The sequence below is a fragment of the Crinia signifera genome, chromosome 9, assembly GCF_055691185.1.
Source record: "Crinia signifera chromosome 9, ASM5569118v1, whole genome shotgun sequence".
NCBI classification, from domain to species: Eukaryota; Metazoa; Chordata; class Amphibia; order Anura; family Myobatrachidae; genus Crinia; species Crinia signifera.
The window spans coordinates 164,406,488-164,424,302 of NC_139225.1; the positions used below are offsets into that span (position 1 = coordinate 164,406,488).

General features: G+C 52.4%; 1 protein-coding gene across 1 annotated transcript in view; it reads left to right on the forward strand.

The window, feature by feature from the left end:
• Window positions 1-17,815, forward strand: part of RPS6KA6 (ribosomal protein S6 kinase A6) — a 103,134-nt gene that overhangs the window by 68,636 nt on the left and 16,683 nt on the right. Inside the window, exons 8-11 of the mRNA XM_083160378.1 lie at window positions 1,468-1,505; window positions 5,757-5,899; window positions 7,220-7,290; window positions 13,920-14,008. Coding sequence (XP_083016504.1) covers window positions 1,468-1,505; window positions 5,757-5,899; window positions 7,220-7,290; window positions 13,920-14,008 — 341 coding nt within the window. The remainder of the gene's footprint in view (window positions 1-1,467; window positions 1,506-5,756; window positions 5,900-7,219; window positions 7,291-13,919; window positions 14,009-17,815) is intronic.

Here is a 17,815-nt window from a genome sequence, read left to right on the forward strand (position 1 = left end):
AATGCGTCTATAGTCTGACAGTAGGTGTTAGTGTACAGTACAGTGTCACCCTCTGATATGTAGGATAATGCGTCTATATTCTGACAGTAGGTGTTAGTGTACAGTACAGTGTCACCCTCTGATATGTAGGATAATGCGTCTATAGTCTGACAGTAGGTGTTAGTGTACAGTACAGTGTCACCCTCTGATATGTAGGATAATGCCTCTATAGTCTGACAGTAGGTGTTAGTGTACAGTGCAGTGTCACCCTCCGATATGTAGGATAATGCGTCTATAGTCTGACAGTAGGTGTTAGTGTACAGTACAGTGTCACCCTCTGATATGTAGGATAATGCCTCTATAGTCTGACAGTAGGTGTTAGTGTACAGTACAGTGTCACCCTCTGATATGTAGGATAATGCATCTATAGTCTGACAGTAGGTGTTAGTGTACAGTACAGTGTCACCCTCTGATATGTAGGATAATGCGTCTATAGTCTGACAGTAGGTGTTAGTGTACAGTGCAGTGTCACCCTCCGATATGTAGGATAATGCGTCTATAGTCTGACAGTAGGTGTTAGTGTACAGTGTCACCCTCTGATATGTAGGATAATGCCTCTATAGTCTGACAGTAGGTGTTAGTGTACAGTACAGTGTCACCCTCTGATATGTAGGATAATGCCTCTATAGTCTGACAGTAGGTGTTAGTGTACAGTACAGTGTCACCCTCTGATATGTAGGATAATGCGTCTATAGTCTGACAGTAGGTGTTAGTGTACCGTACAGTGTCACCCTCTGATATGTAGGATAATGTGTCTATAGTCTGACAGTAGGTGTTAGTGTACAGTACAGTGTCACCCTCTGATATGTAGGATAATGCCTCTATATTCTGACAGTAGGTGTTAGTGTACAGTACAGTGTCACCCTCTGATATGTAGGATAATGCGTCTATAGTCTGACAGTAGGTGTTAGTGTACAGTACAGTGTCACCCTCTGATATGTAGGATAATGCGTCTATATTCTGACAGTAGGTGTTAGTGTACAGTACAGTGTCACCCTCTGATATGTAGGATAATGCGTCTATAGTCTGACAGTAGGTGTTAGTGTACAGTACAGTGTCACCCTCTGATATGTAGGATAATGCATCTATAGTCTGACAGTAGGTGTTAGTGTACAGTACAGTGTCACCCTCTGATATGTAGGATAATGCCTCTATATTTTGACAGTAGGTGTTAGTGTACAGTACAGTGTCACCCTCTGATATGTAGGATAATGCGTCTATAGTCTGACAGTAGGTGTTAGTGTACAGTACAGTGTCACCCTCCGATATGCTGGATAATAATGAGTCTGGATGCCAGGAGCTCCTCCCGTATACAGTGGCGCCCTCTAACTCTCCGGGCACCTGGTAGTTGGTGTTGGGCATCACACTATAATGCTGTTATGCCATTTCCCGTTGTGCGTATTGGTGAATGTACATTTTAATTTTCAGCATTTTGCTGGATGAAGCCGGACATATCAAGTTAACAGGTACGTTCCTTGTGTGCAGCAGACCCCATTGTGTGTTATACAGGCTGCTGCTATACACCTCGTGGTATTGTGTTACTGCTGTGTGTGTGTGTACCTCTGTGTGATTACATGCCATCCATGTGTATACAGTATAAGGTGTGTGTGTGTGTCAGCGACGCAGTATACAACAGCGAACGTATAGCCCTGTACACACTACACAACCCGCGGCTGATATAGTAGACGATATGGACCATGGGGGGGGGGGGGGGGGACTTAGTGTACACACTAAACGACACTGGGCGGGTTATTGGCTATATAGCCTGGTGGGGGGTTGTTAATGATGTGCTGTAGTGCGCGACATCAGCGACATTGAGCATACACACTAGAGGATATAATCACTCCGCGACGGATGGCGCCTCCCTCCACAACGGATGGCATCTCTCTCTCTGCTGCACTGCTGCCCTCCCTTGTCACACATTGGCCCTTATTCTGATTGAGTTGGACGGCCGATGTATTGTGTTTGCGCATGTGCAGAGGCGTTTCTGCGCATGTGTGAACAACGCGCACGTCTGAATAGAGTGTGCATTCCGTACAGAAAACAATCGGTCGGAATAATCGGAGCAGGGGGTGGAGAGGGGCGTGAAGGGCTGTTTGGGCTCATTACCATATGCGTACACCCCACGTTTCATGTTCGTATGGTTATCCGGCCGTGACGCACGTGTGGGGGGCGGACAGCTGACATAGCCGCCCATATCCCTGCTTTCACACAGAGAAATGTCCGAGTGGTCTGGAGCACTCGGTGCTGCCTGACCGCTCGGTCCATCATTCGATGATCGGTGACCATCAGAGGATGGGAGGGGTTCCCATAGATGGGGTAGGTGTTCACATGAAACATCCACTCGCGGTCCGTACGGTAGGCGGGGCTAAGAACACTTGGTGGCCGTCCGAAAATGCGCATCCGTCCGAGTCTAATAGAATAAGGGCCAGTGTGCACACGTTCACCATAGTACAGTAAGCGTGTCGGCGTAAATAAGGGCCAGTGTCCACACGTTCACCATAGTACAGTAAGCGTGTCGGCGTGAATAAGGGCCAGTGTGCACATGTTCACCATAGTACAGTAAGCGTGTCGGCGTGAATAAGGGCCAGTGTGCACACGTTCACCATAGTACAGTAAGCGTGTCGGCGTGAATAAAGGCCAGTGTGCACACGTTCACCATAGTACAGTAAGCGTGTCGGCGTGAATAAGGGCCAGTGTGCACACGTTCACCATAGTACAGTAAGCGTGTCGGCGTGAATAAGGGCCAGTGTCCACACGTTCACCATAGTACAGTAAGCGTGTCGGCGTGAATAAGGGCCAGTGTGCACACGTTCACCATGGTACAGTAAGCGTGTCGGCGTGAATAAAGGCCAGTGTCCACACGTTCACCATAGTACAGTAAGCGTGTCGGTGTGAATAAGGGCCAGTGTGCACACGTTCACCATAGTACAGTAAGCGTGTCGGCGTGAATAAGGGCCAGTGTGCACACGTTCACCATAGTACAGTAAGCGTGTCGGCGTGGATAAGGGCCAGTGTGCACACGTTCACCATAGTACAGTAAGCGTGTCGGCGTGAATAAGGGCCAGTGTGCACACGTTAACCATAGTACAGTAAGCGTGTCGGCGTGAATAAGGGCCAGTGTGCACACGTTCACCATGGTACAGTAAGCGTGTCGGCGTGAATAAGGGCCAGTGTGCACACATTCACCATAGTACAGTAAGCGTGTCGGCGTGAATAAGGGCCAGTGTGCACACGTTCACCATAGTACAGTAAGCGTGTCGGCGTGAATAAGGGCCAGTGTGCACACGTTCACCATGGTACAGTAAGCGTGTCGGCGTGAATAAGGGCCAGTGTGCACACGTTCACCATAGTACAGTAAGCGTGTCGGCGTGAATAAGGGCCAGTGTGCACACGTTCACCATAGTACAGTAAGCGTGTCGGCGTGAATAAGGGCCAGTGTGCACACGTTCACCATAGTACAGTCAGCGTGTCGGCGTGAATAAGGGCCAGTGTGCACACATTCACCATAGTACAGTAAGCGTGTCGGCGTGAATAAGGGCCAGTGTGCACACGTTCACCATGGTACAGTAAGCGTGTCGGCGTGAATAAGGGCCAGTGTGCACACGTTCACCATAGTACAGTAAGCGTGTCGGCGTGAATAAGGGCCAGTGTGCACACGTTCACCATGGTACAGTAAGCGTGTCGGCGTGAATAAGGGCCAGTGTCCACACGTTCACCATGGTACAGTAAGCGTGTCGGCGTGAATAAGGGCCAGTGTGCACACGTTCACCATAGTACAGTAAGCGTGTCGGCGTGAATAAGGGCCAGTGTGCACACGTTCACCATAGTACAGTAAGCGTGTCGGCGTGAATAAGGGCCAGTGTGCACACGTTCACCATAGTACAGTAAGCGTGTCGGCGTGAATAAGGGCCAGTGTGCACACGTTCACCATGGTACAGTAAGCGTGTCGGCGTGAATTAGGGCCAGTGTGCACACGTTCACCATAGTACAGTAAGCGTGTCGGCGTGAATAAGGGCCAGTGTCCACACGTTCACCATAGTACAGTAAGCGTGTCGGCGTGAATAAGGGCCAGTGTGCACACGTTCACCATAGTACAGTAAGCGTGTCGGCGTGAATAAGGGCCAGTGTGCACACGTTCACCATAGTACCACGTGTCGGCGTGAATAAGGGCCAGTGTGCACACAATCACCATAGTACAGTAAGCGTGTCGGCGTGAATAAGGGCCAGTGTGCACACGTTCACCATAGTACAGTAAGCGTGTCGGCGTGAATAAGGGCCAGTGTGCACACGTTCACCATAGTACAGTAAGCGTGTCGGCGTGAATAAGGGCCAGTGTCCACACGTTCACCATAGTACAGTAAGCGTGTCGGCGTGAATAAGGGCCAGTGTGCACACGTTCACCATGGTACAGTAAGCGTGTCGGCGTGAATAAAGGCCAGTGTCCACACGTTCACCATAGTACAGTAAGCGTGTCGGTGTGAATAAGGGCCAGTGTGCACACGTTCACCATAGTACAGTAAGCGTGTCGGCGTGAATAAGGGCCAGTGTGCACACGTTCACCATAGTACAGTAAGCGTGTCGGCGTGGATAAGGGCCAGTGTGCACACGTTCACCATAGTACAGTAAGCGTGTCGGCGTGAATAAGGGCCAGTGTGCACACGTTAACCATAGTACAGTAAGCGTGTCGGCGTGAATAAGGGCCAGTGTGCACACGTTCACCATGGTACAGTAAGCGTGTCGGCGTGAATAAGGGCCAGTGTGCACACATTCACCATAGTACAGTAAGCGTGTCGGCGTGAATAAGGGCCAGTGTGCACACGTTCACCATAGTACAGTAAGCGTGTCGGCGTGAATAAGGGCCAGTGTGCACACGTTCACCATGGTACAGTAAGCGTGTCGGCGTGAATAAGGGCCAGTGTGCACACGTTCACCATAGTACAGTAAGCGTGTCGGCGTGAATAAGGGCCAGTGTGCACACGTTCACCATAGTACAGTCAGCGTGTCGGCGTGAATAAGGGCCAGTGTGCACACGTTCACCATGGTACAGTAAGCGTGTCGGCGTGAATAAGGGCCAGTGTGCACACGTTCACCATAGTACAGTAAGCGTGTCGGCGTGAATAAGGGCCAGTGTGCACACGTTCACCATAGTACCACGTGTCGGCGTGAATAAGGGCCAGTGTGCACACAATCACCATAGTACAGTAAGCGTGTCGGCGTGAATAAGGGCCAGTGTGCACATGTTCACCATAGTACAGTAAGCGTGTCGGCGTGAATAAGGGCCAGTGTGCACACGTTCACCATAGTACAGTCAGCGTGTCGGCGTGAATAAGGGCCAGTGTGCACACGTTCACCATAGTACAGTCAGCGTGTCGGCGTGAATAAGGGCCAGTGTGCACACGTTCACCATAGTACCGCGTGTTGGCGTGAATAAGGGCCAGTGTGCACACGTTCACCATAGTACAGTCAGCGTGTCGGCGTGAATAAGGGCCAGTGTGCACACGTTCACCATAGTACAGTAAGCGTGTCGGCGTGAATAAGAGCCAGTGTGCACACGTTCACCATGGTACAGTAAGCGTGTCGGCGTGAATAAGGACCAGTGTGCACACGTTCACCATAGTACAGTAAGCGTGTCGGCGTGGATGAGCTGCGCCTGTAATGTGTCATGTCTGTGGGACGAGCGTTAGGGGCACTTTTACATTCCCTTTGTTTTCCAGACTTTGGGCTCAGCAAGGAGTCTGTGGACCATGAGAAGAAGGCGTATTCGTTCTGCGGCACCGTGGAGTATATGGCACCGGAAGTGGTGAACAGACGAGGTCACACGCAGAGCGCCGATTGGTGGTCGTTTGGTGTCCTTATGGTAGGGTAACTCAGGACACGGTTGGCTCTCTATATTACAGGGGTGGTATCCCCCACTATACAGTGTGATAAAGCAGATATTTATCTGATAAGATTAGATATGATTGATAACCCAAACTTGTATATATTTACCTTATTACCTTTAAATATAACGGCAACGCTGAAATGATTGCACACCCACACAACCTTGTTATAAAAGGTATGACAATGCTTTACTTAAAGAATAGCTTCATTACAGATATTTGCAAATGCAGACTAACACAAGAAACATAAAACTGACTAGCTAATACTTAAACAGTAATTCTAAATCAAAATGGACACCTTTCAAGGACAGTGATCAGCCATGATTAAACCTCCTTCATAGTTACCTCCAGCCCCCTGTGCTTCCTTGTTCTTCCTCAACTGCCTTCTCCCTCCTTCTATCACTCTGATATTTAAACCTTTATCACATTAATTAATTAATTACTCATAAGCATTGAGTCTTATTGGAAAGCTCTGCTTTCAATCATGATGTCATAATTAACCCAACACCCAACTTCAGTGGCCTTGTGGGTCTACGCATGTGTGGCCTTGTTCCCATCTTATTCAGTTTGTGGAGACTAGCTTCCTGTCCTTGCTCCATTATACTGTCAACATCACATTCTTAAGCTTCTAAAACCAAAAACAATATTCTATAAGAAATCACTTTTACAGCTCTGTTCTGAATGATCAGCCATTTTAATAATATTATTATGCAAGTCATGCCTAACAAAATGGCTGCCGTTTCTGACATATTATAACTGTTTAGCCCAAAGGGAAGGCCTCATACGCAGTGAATAGTACAGTGTGCAACAAGCTAAAGTCATCTGCAGCAATAATAGCGGCAGTCAGGAAAACAGAATATAATAAAAGCATAGATTTATTGATTAGTTGATTTTCTGTATTATCAAGTGTATAGACCCCATACTCCCCCATTATCCAGGGGGTAAGTCCCTTACGGAACATGGGGTGGACACGATACAACCTAAGGATGGCATGCCGGCTGTCTGGCACTACTTGTAGTACACACGGGTATGATCCCACGTCTGTGTAGACGCTGAGCTGTTCAGCTCAGGTGCCGGATGGGGTCCCGACAGTCGGACCCCTATACCACACCCGTCCAGCTCTCGGCACCTCTGTCGCACTCTCTACATTAAAGCTTTTTGTAGGTGGTAATTTTCAAATCTGTCTTTATTCCATTCTTTTTGTTTTGTTTTTTGACAAACTTACATCACACATTGTCATAGCAACGGAGACCCGGTCTCTGCGTGGGGAAGTCACTGTGCTCATTTCTCTCTTTCAGTTTGAGATGCTGACGGGTACGTTACCCTTTCAGGGTAAAGACCGGAACGAAACCATGAACATGATACTGAAGTAAGTGCATGATGTCCGGCGGTGTCCCCAATAGACGCGGGTACTCCGCGGCTTCTCTCAGAGATGAGGTTTTTCCTCTGCATTTACCCACTGTCCTTGGTCCCTGGTTATATGTTTGGGGCTGGTTCCTGTAGGGGGCAGTATGGAGCAGCTCTGGGCAATGGGTGGCAGATTATATCAGTTCCCCCACTGCTCATAGGACATAAGGGGTTCCTGGAATAATTACCGTGTTGTGTTGCTAAGTGGATGGCATCTACCATACATTCTGTGTACAGTGATACAGTGTAATGGTTCTATCCCCTCCCCCCTCCTACGCTACCCCCCCCCCCCCCATTTGCTTGTTCCATCTTGCCCACCACTTCCATTTTTCTCTCTCATCAGATATTGTCTTCTCTGCATTCAAGCATGCCTGTCTCACCCTCTCTACCTACTGACCCACCTCTCTCCACCTACTGACCCATTCCTCTCCACCTACTGACCCATCCCTCTCCACCTACTGACCCATCTCTCTCCACCTACTGACCCGTCTCTCTCCACCTACTGACCCATCCCTCTCCACCTACTGACCCATCCCTCTCCACCTACTGACCCATTCCTCTCCACCTACTGACCCATGTCTCTCCACCTACTGACCCATCTCTCTCCACCTACTGACCCATGTCTCTCCACCTACTGACCCATCCCTCTCCACCTACTGACCCATTCCTCTCCACCTACTGACCCATCCCTCTCCACCTACTGACCCATTCCTCTCCACCTACTGACCCATCCCTCTCCACCTACTGACCCATCCCTCTCCACCTACTGACCCATCCCTCTCCACCTACTGACCCATCTCTCTCCACCTACTGACCCATGTCTCTCCACCTACTGACCCATCCCTCTCCACCTACTGACCCATTCCTCTCCACCTACTGACCCATTCCTCTCCACCTACTGACCCATCCCTCTCCACCTACTGACCCATCCCTCTCCACCTACTGACCCATCTCTCTCCACCTACTGACCCATGTCTCTCCACCTACTGACCCATCCCTCTCCACCTACTGACCCATTCCTCTCCACCTACTGACCCATGTCTCTCCACCTACTGACCCATCCCTCTCCACCTACTGACCCATCCCTCTCCACCTACTGACCCATCTCTCTCCACCTACTGACCCGTCCCTCTCCACCTACTGACCCATCCCTCTCCACCTACTGACCCATCTCTCTCCACCTACTGACCCATCCCTCTCCATCCCTCTCCACCTACTGACCCATCCCTCTCCACCTACTGACCCATCCCTCTCCACCTACTGACTCGTCTCTCTCCACCTACTGACCCATCCCTCTCCACCTACTGACCCATCCCTCTCCACCTACTGACCCATCCCTCTCCACCTACTGACCCATCTCTCTCCACCTACTGACCCATCCCTCTCCACCTACTGACCCATCTCTCTCCACCTACTGACCCATCCCTCTCCACCTACTGACCCATCCCTCTCCACCTACTGACCCATCCCTCTCCACCTACTGACCCGTCCCTCTCCACCTACTGACCCATCTCTCTCCACCTACTGACCCATGTCTCTCCACCTACTGACCCATCCCTCTCCACCTACTGACCCATTCCTCTCCACCTACTGACCCATTCCTCTCCACCTACTGACCCATCTCTCTCCACCTACTGACCCATGTCTCTCCACCTACTGACCCATGTCTCTCCACCTACTGACCCATCCCTCTCCACCTACTGACCCATTCCTCTCCACCTACTGACCCATCCCTCTCCACCTACTGACCCATCCCTCTCCACCTACTGACCCATTCCTCTCCACCTACTGACCCATCCCTCTCCACCTACTGACCCATCTCTCTCCACCTACTGACCCATCCCTCTCCACCTACTGACTCGTCTCTCTCCACCTACTGACCCATCCCTCTCCACCTACTGACCCATCCCTCTCCACCTACTGACCCATTCCTCTCCACCTACTGACCCATCTTTCTCCACCTACTGACCCATCTCTCTCCACCTACTGACCCATCCCTCTCCACCTACTGACTCGTCTCTCTCCACCTACTGACCCATCCCTCTCCACCTACTGACCCATCCCTCTCCACCTACTGACCCATTCCTCTCCACCTACTGACCCATCCCTCTCCACCTACTGACCCATCTCTCTCCACCTACTGACCCATCCCTCTCCACCTACTGACCCATCCCTCTCCACCTACTGACCCATTCCTCTCCACCTACTGACCCATCCCTCTCCACCTACTGACCCATCTCTCTCCACCTACTGACCCATCCCTCTCCACCTACTGACCCATCCCTCTCCACCTACTGACCCGTCCCCCTCCACCTACTGACCCGTCCCCCTCCACCTACTGACCCATCCCTCTCCACCTACTGACCCATTCCTCTCCATCTACTGACCCATTCCTCTCCACCTACTGACCCATCCCTCTCCACCTACTGACCCATCTCTCTCCACCTACTGACCCATCCCTCTCCACCTACTGACCCATCTCTCTCCACCTACTGACCCATCCCTCTCCACCTACTGACCCATCTCTCTCCACCTACTGACCCATCTCTCTCCACCTACTGACCCATCTCTCTCCACCTACTGACCCATCTCTCTCCACCTACTGACCCATCTCTCTCCACCTACTGACCCATCTCTCTCCACCTACTGACCCATCTCTCCACCTACTGACCCACCTCTCTCCACCTACTGACCCATCTCTCTCCACCTACTGACCCATCTCTCTCCACCTACTGACCCATTCCTCTCCACCTACTGACCCATCCCTCTCCACCTACTGACCCATCTCTCTCCACCTACTGACCCATTCCTCTCCACCTACTGACCCATCTCTCTCCACCTACTGACCCATTCCTCTCCACCTACTGACCCATCCCTCTCCATCCCTCTCCACCTACTGACCCATCCCTCTCCACCTACTGACCCATCCCTCTCCACCTACTGACCCATCTCTCTCCACCTACTGACTCATTTCTCTCCACCTACTGACCCATCTCTCTCCACCTACTGACCCATCCCTCTCCACCTACTGACCCATCTCTCTCCACCTACTGACCCATCTCTCTCCACCTACTGACCCATCCCTCTCCACCTACTGACCCATTCCTCTCCACCTACTGACCCATCTCTCTCCACCTACTGACCCATCTCTCCACCTACTGACCCATCCCTCTCCACCTACTGACCCATCCCTCTCCACCTACTGACCCATTCCTCTCCACCTACTGACCCATTCCTCTCCACCTACTGACCCATTCCTCTCCACCTACTGACCCATTCCTCTCCACCTACTGACCCATCTCTCTCCACCTACTGACCCATCCCTCTCCACCTACTGACCCATCCCTCTCCACCTACTGACCCATCCCTCTCCACCTACTGACCCATCCCTCTCCACCTACTGACCCATCTCTCTCCACCTACTGACCCATCTCTCTCCACCTACTGACCCATCTCTCTCCACCTACTGACCCATCTCTCTCCACCTACTGACCCATCTCTCCACCTACTGACCCACCTCTCTCCACCTACTGACCCATCTCTCTCCACCTACTGACCCATCTCTCTCCACCTACTGACCCATTCCTCTCCACCTACTGACCCATCCCTCTCCACCTACTGACCCATCTCTCTCCACCTACTGACCCATCTCTCTCCACCTACTGACCCATTCCTCTCCACCTACTGACCCATCTCTCTCCACCTACTGACCCATCTCTCTCCACCTACTGACCCATCTCTCCACCTACTGACCCATCTCTCTCCACCTACTGACCCATCTCTCTCCACCTACTGACCCATTCCTCTCCACCTACTGACCCATCCCTCTCCACCTACTGACCCATCTCTCTCCACCTACTGACCCATTCCTCTCCACCTACTGACCCATCTCTCTCCACCTACTGACCCATTCCTCTCCACCTACTGACCCATCCCTCTCCATCCCTCTCCACCTACTGACCCATCCCTCTCCACCTACTGACCCATCCCTCTCCACCTACTGACCCATCTCTCTCCACCTACTGACTCATTTCTCTCCACCTACTGACCCATCTCTCTCCACCTACTGACCCATCCCTCTCCACCTACTGACCCATCTCTCTCCACCTACTGACCCATCTCTCTCCACCTACTGACCCATGTCTCTCCACCTACTGACCCATCTCTCTCCACCCACTGACCCATCTCTCTCCACCCAATGACCCATCCCTCTCCACCTACTGACCCATCCCTCTCCACCTACTGACCCATCCCTCTCCACCTACTGACCCATCCCTCTCCACCTACTGACCCATGTCTCTCCACCTACTGACCCATGTCTCTCCACCTACTGACCCATCCCTCTCCACCTACTGACCCATGTCTCTCCACCTACTGACCCATTCCTCTCCACCTACTGACCCATCCCTCTCCACCTACTGACCCATGTCTCTCCACCTACTGACCCATCCCTCTCCACCTACTGACCCATCCCTCTCCACCTACTGACCCATGTCTCTCCACCTACTGACCCATGTCTCTCCACCTACTGACCCATCCCTCTCCACCTACTGACCCATGTCTCTCCACCTACTGACCCATCCCTCTCCACCTACTGACCCATGTCTCTCCACCTACTGACCCATCCCTCTCCACCTACTGACCCATTCCTCTCCACCTACTGACCCATTCCTCTCCACCTACTGACCCATCTCTCTCCACCTACTGACCCATCTCTCCACCTACTGACCCATCCCTCTCCACCTACTGACCCATCCCTCTCCACCTACTGACCCATTCCTCTCCACCTACTGACCCATTCCTCTCCACCTACTGACCCATTCCTCTCCACCTACTGACCCATTCCTCTCCACCTACTGACCCATCTCTCTCCACCTACTGACCCATCCCTCTCCACCTACTGACCCATCCCTCTCCACCTACTGACCCATCCCTCTCCACCTACTGACCCATCTCTCTCCACCTACTGACCCATCTCTCTCCACCTACTGACCCATCCCTCTCCACCTACTGACCCATCCCTCTCCACCTACTGACCCATCTCTCTCCACCTACTGACCCATCCCTCTCCACCTACTGACCCGTCCCTCTCCACCTACTGACCCATTCCTCTCCATCTACTGACCCATTCCTCTCCACCTACTGACCCATCTCTCTCCACCTACTGACCCATCTCTCTCCACCTACTGACCCATCCCTCTCCACCTACTGACCCATCCCTCTCCACCTACTGACCCATCTCTCTCCACCTACTGACCCATCCCTCTCCACCTACTGACCCGTCCCTCTCCACCTACTGACCCATCCCTCTCCACCTACTGACCCATTCCTCTCCACCTACTGACCCATCTCTCTCCACCTACTGACCCATCTCTCTCCACCTACTGACCCATCCCTCTCCACCTACTGACCCATTCCTCTCCACCTACTGACCCATCTCTCTCCACCTACTGACCCATCTCTCTCCACCTACTGACCCATCTCTCTCCACCTACTGACCCATCTCTCTCCACCTACTGACCCATCTCTCTCCACCTACTGACCCATCTCTCTCCACCTACTGACCTGTCTCTCTCCACCTACTGACCCATCCCTCTCCACCTACTGACTCGTCTCTCTCCACCTACTGACCCGTCCCTCTCCACCCACTGACCCATTCCTCTCCACCCACTGACCCATCCCTCTCCACCCACTGACCCGTCCCTCTCCACCTACTGACCCATCCATCTCCACCCACTGACCCATCCCTCTCCCATTCACGTCTCTGTCCTCCTCTCCTTTTATTCTCCCACCAGTTCCCTTTGCTATCAGGTCTCTCGTGCCTACTAATCCTTATCCCTATTCCCACCTCCATGATTTTACCCGTGCTCAGGAATTCTCTCCCACACAGACTCTCCACAAAACATCAGACGAGCTCTTAAGACCACTTCTTCATCAAACCCAACCAACTCTCATCCTAATCCTCTGTCCCTCATCTGTCTACCCCATCTGTTTCTCCTCTGTCGGTCCCTCCCCTATAGAGTGTAAGCTCACTTGAGCAGGGCACTTTTCCCTCATGTGCTTTCTCTTCTACTAATATTTACTCCACATTGAACACAATGGCCCCTAACCCACTGTTCCAGCCTCCCTGCCGCTTATGTGGGTGCTAGGACCACTGGCACGGCAATGTCTGTTCACCTTGTACTTGTCCTGCATTGTCTTGTACTGTAAGTGGCTGTTGTCTTGCTCTGCTCAGTTGTTTATGGGGTATATTAGGTGCTGCAGAGCCCTTGTGGCACTATATGAATAATAATGGCTTCTGGTTTGTGCACATGTCTAGTACCCATTTCTCCAGGGGGTAAATACTGAACAAGATCTGGTTTTGATGCCGCACTGACATTGTGCCTTCACGCGATAGCGACGTTCTGGTTGCTAAGTTTATACAAACACAGGAAAAGTCTGGAGATAAAACTAGAGAACAACAAATTCAGCACTTGATAAATGTTCTAAATTCTCCTTCCTCAGACCGTAAATGAAATTTCAATTGATCCTGCTGTTCTGTGGCTGCTCTCTGCCTCTCCACTGAGCTAACACTGAGAACTTTCTCTACAGATCAAAGCTTGGGATGCCGCAGTTTCTAAGCCCCGAAGCCCAAAGTCTGCTGAGAATGTTGTTCAAGCGAAACCCTTTAAACAGATTAGGTGAGTGGTGTGTGCGATACATCCAATACAATCCGTGCCGGCGTTTGTGCCGACAGTCTTCCCTGCGCTCGCAGACAGATTTAGGAGCCATTATTTGCTAATATCTCCGTAATTGCTCTCATCCCGCGTCTCAAGGTCTTTTTGTTATCGCTGCTCAATAATCTGTCCAAATCGCTTACTGGAAATGGCGCTTAGCACTTAATCAGAAGAGAAGCTGTTTATGTACAAGTCCTAATAAACGCCAGGCTAGGGATAAAGGTGGGTGTAAGTACAGATCCCGGTATATTCATGTAACCAGCTGCAGGATATTACTGAGCGTACTGGACAGGTAAGTGTATTTTGCAGAATGGGTGTAAAACTAAGAGGAGATCTTTCTTGGTGTAATGACTTAATATGGCCACAGTGGGGCACAAGTCTGAGCATCTCCTAAATGAGCTGCACAAAGTAGGGGTAGATAAATGCTGAGAAGAGGTTCCCCTATGTGACCCGTCCTTATGTTCTCGAGCCCCAATCGCTGATACCTAAAGTCAGTATGTACAGAGAGTATACGTAGCTGGTGGGAGAAGGACAGGTACACGGCCTTACCTTCAGCCACACTTACACAGACCCTTATACCCTGGAACTCACCAGAGAGTCTCAACACCAAGTAGAAAATGTTTCGTTTTTTTATTGTTTGCACATTTAGCGTGTCCAGAAGAAAAAAAAAAGTTCTCCAGTATATAAATAAAATGCCAAAAACATTGTCCAAAAGAAGTGGCAAGGGAGCTCTATGGCACCAGAAACTCCGCCATAATGGAGGGGTTGTTACTGCCAAATATTGTGGTCATGGATGATATCGGAGTAACGAAAAGCCAATGTAAAGCCTACATTATAGTCTAACTGCACCTCTTTGGTTCTCCTTGCGCCTCTGTGGGCTCCCTGCGGCTCTTTGGTTCTCCCTGTGCCTCTTTGGTTCTCCCTTCGCCTCTTTGGTTCTCCCTGCGCCTCTATGGGCTCCCTGCGCCTCTATTGTTCTCCTTGTGGCTCTTTTGTTCTCCCAGCGCCTCTATGGGCTCCCTGCGCCTCTTTGGTTCTCCCTGCGGCTCTTTGGTTCTCCCTGCGTCTCTTTGGTTCTCCCTGCGGCTCTTTGGTTCTCCCTGCGTCTCTTTGGTTCTCCCTGCGTCTCTTTGGTTCTCCCTGCGGCTCTTTGGTTCTCCCTGCGGCTCTTTGGGCCTCCCTGCGTCTCTTTGGGCCTCCCTGCGTCTCTTTGGGCCTCCCTGGGTCTCTTTGGGCCTCCCTGCGTCTCTTTGGGCCTCCCTGCGTCTCTTTGGGCCTCCCTGCGTCTCTTTGGGCCTCCCTGCTGCTCTTTGGTTCTCCCTGCACCTCTTTGGTTCTCCCTGCACCTCTTTGGTTCTCCCTGCACCTCTTTGGTTCTCCCTGCGGCTCTTTGGTTCTCCCTGCGCCTTTTTGGTTCTACCTGCGCCGCTTTGGTTCTCCCTGCGCCGCTTTGTTTCTCCCTGCGCCGCTTTGTTTCTCCCTGCGCCTCTTTGTTTCTCCCTGCGTCTCTATGGGTCTCCCTGCGCCTCTGGTTCTCCCTGCGCCTCTTTGGTTCTCCCTGCACCTCTTTGGTTCTCCCTGCACCTCTTTGGGCCTCCCTGCGCCTCTTTGGTTCTCCCTGCGCCTCTTTGGTTCTCCCTGCGCCTCTTTGGTTCTCCCTGCGCCTCTTTGGTTCTCCCTGCGCCTCAATGGTTCTCCGTGCATCTCTTTGGGTCTCCCTGCACCTCTTTGGTTCTCCCTGCGCCTTTTTGGTTCATTCTCCCTGCGCCTATTTGGTTCGTTCTCCCTGCGCCTCGTTGGTTCTCCCTGCGCCTCTTTGGTTCTCCCTGCGCCTCTTTGGTTCTCCCTGCACCTCTTTGGTTCTCCCTGCACCTCTTTGGGCCTCCCTGCGCCTCTTTGGTTCTCCCTGCGCCTCTTTGGTTCTCCCTGCGCCTCTTTGGTTCTCCCTGCGCCTCTTTGGTTCTCCCTGCGCCTCTTTGGTTCTCCCTGCGCCTCTTTGGTTCTCCCTGCGCCTCAATGGTTCTCCGTGCATCTCTTTGGGTCTCCCTGCACCTCTTTGGTTCTCCCTGCGCCTTTTTGGTTCATTCTCCCTGCGCCTATTTGGTTCGTTCTCCCTGCGTCTCTTTGGTTCTCCCTGCGCCTCTTTGGTTCTCCCTGCACCTCTTTGGGCCTCCCTGCGCCTCTTTGGGCCTCCCTGCGGCTCTTTGGTTCTCCCTGCGTCTCTTTGGTTCTCCCTGCGTCTCTTTGGTTCTCCCTGCTGCTCTTTGGGCCTTCCTGCAGCTCTTTGGTTCTCCCTGCGCCTCTTTGGGCCTCCCTGCGTCTCTTTGGGCCTCCCTGCGTCTCTTTGGGCCTCCCTGCACCTCTTTGGTTCTCCCTGCTTCTCTTTGGGCCTCCCTGCTGCTCTTTGGTTCTCCCTGCACCTCTTTGGTTCTCCCTGCACCTCTTTGGTTCTCCCTGCGTCTCTTTGGTTCTCCCTGCACCTCTTTGGTTCGTTCTCCCTGCGCCTCTTTGGGTCTCCCTGCGCCTCTTTGGTTCTCCCTGCGCCTCTTTGGTTCTCCCTGCGCCTCTTTGGTTCTCCCGGCGTCTCTTTGGGTCTCCCTGCGCCTCTTTGGTTCTCCCTGCGCCTTTTTGGTTCATTCTCCCTGCACCTCTTTGGTTCATTCTCCCTGCGCCTCTTTGGTTCTCCCTGCTGCTCTTTGGTTCTCCCTGCACCTCTTTGGTTCTCCCTGCGCCTCTTTGGTTCTCCCTGCGCCTCTTTGGTTCTCCCTGCACCTCTTTGGGCCTCCCTGCGCCTCTTTGGGCCTCCCTGCGGCTCTTTGGTTCTCCCTGCGTCTCTTTGGTTCTCCCTGCGTCTCTTTGGTTCTCCCTGCTGCTCTTTGGGCCTTCCTGCAGCTCTTTGGTTCTCCCTGCGCCTCTTTGGGCCTCCCTGCGTCTCTTTGGGCCTCCCTGCGTCTCTTTGGGCCTCCCTGCACCTCTTTGGTTCTCCCTGCGTCTCTTTGGGCCTCCCTGCTGCTCTTTGGTTCTCCCTGCACCTCTTTGGTTCTCCCTGCACCTCTTTGGTTCTCCCTGCACCTCTTTGGTTCTCCCTGAGCCTTTTTGGTTCTCCCTGAGCCTTTTTGGTTCTCCCTGAGCCTTTTTGGTTCTCCCTGCGCCTCTTTGGTTCTCCCTGCGTCTCTTTGGTTCTCCCTGCGTCTCTTTGGGTCTCCCTGTGCCTCTTTGGTTCTCCCTGCACCTCTTTGGTTCTCCCTGCACCTCTTTGGTTCTCCCTGCGCCTTTTTGGTTCTCCCTGCGTCTCTTTGGTTCTCCCTGCACCTCTTTGGTTCGTTCTCCCTGCGCCTCTTTGGGTCTCCCTGCGCCTCTTTGGTTCTCCCTGCGTCTCTTTGGTTCTCCCTGCACCTCTTTGGTTCGTTCTCCCTGCGCCTCTTTGGGTCTCCCTGCGCCTCTTTGGTTCTCCATGCGCCTCTTTGGTTCTCCCTGCGCCTCTTTGGTTCTCCCGGCGTCTCTTTGGGTCTCCCTGCGCCTCTTTGGTTCTCCCTGCGCCTTTTTGGTTCATTCTCCCTGCACCTCTTTGGTTCGTTCTCCCTGCGCCTCTTTGGTTCTCCCTGCTGCTCTTTGGTTCTCCCTGCACCTCTTTGGTTCTCCCTGCGCCTCTTTGGTTCTCCCTGCGCCTCTTTGGTTCTCCCTTCGCCTCTTTGGTTCTCCCTGCACCTCTTTGGGTCTCTCTGACCCTTTCCCTGGTCTGCATGCACCACTGCAGTTCTATCTCCTGCT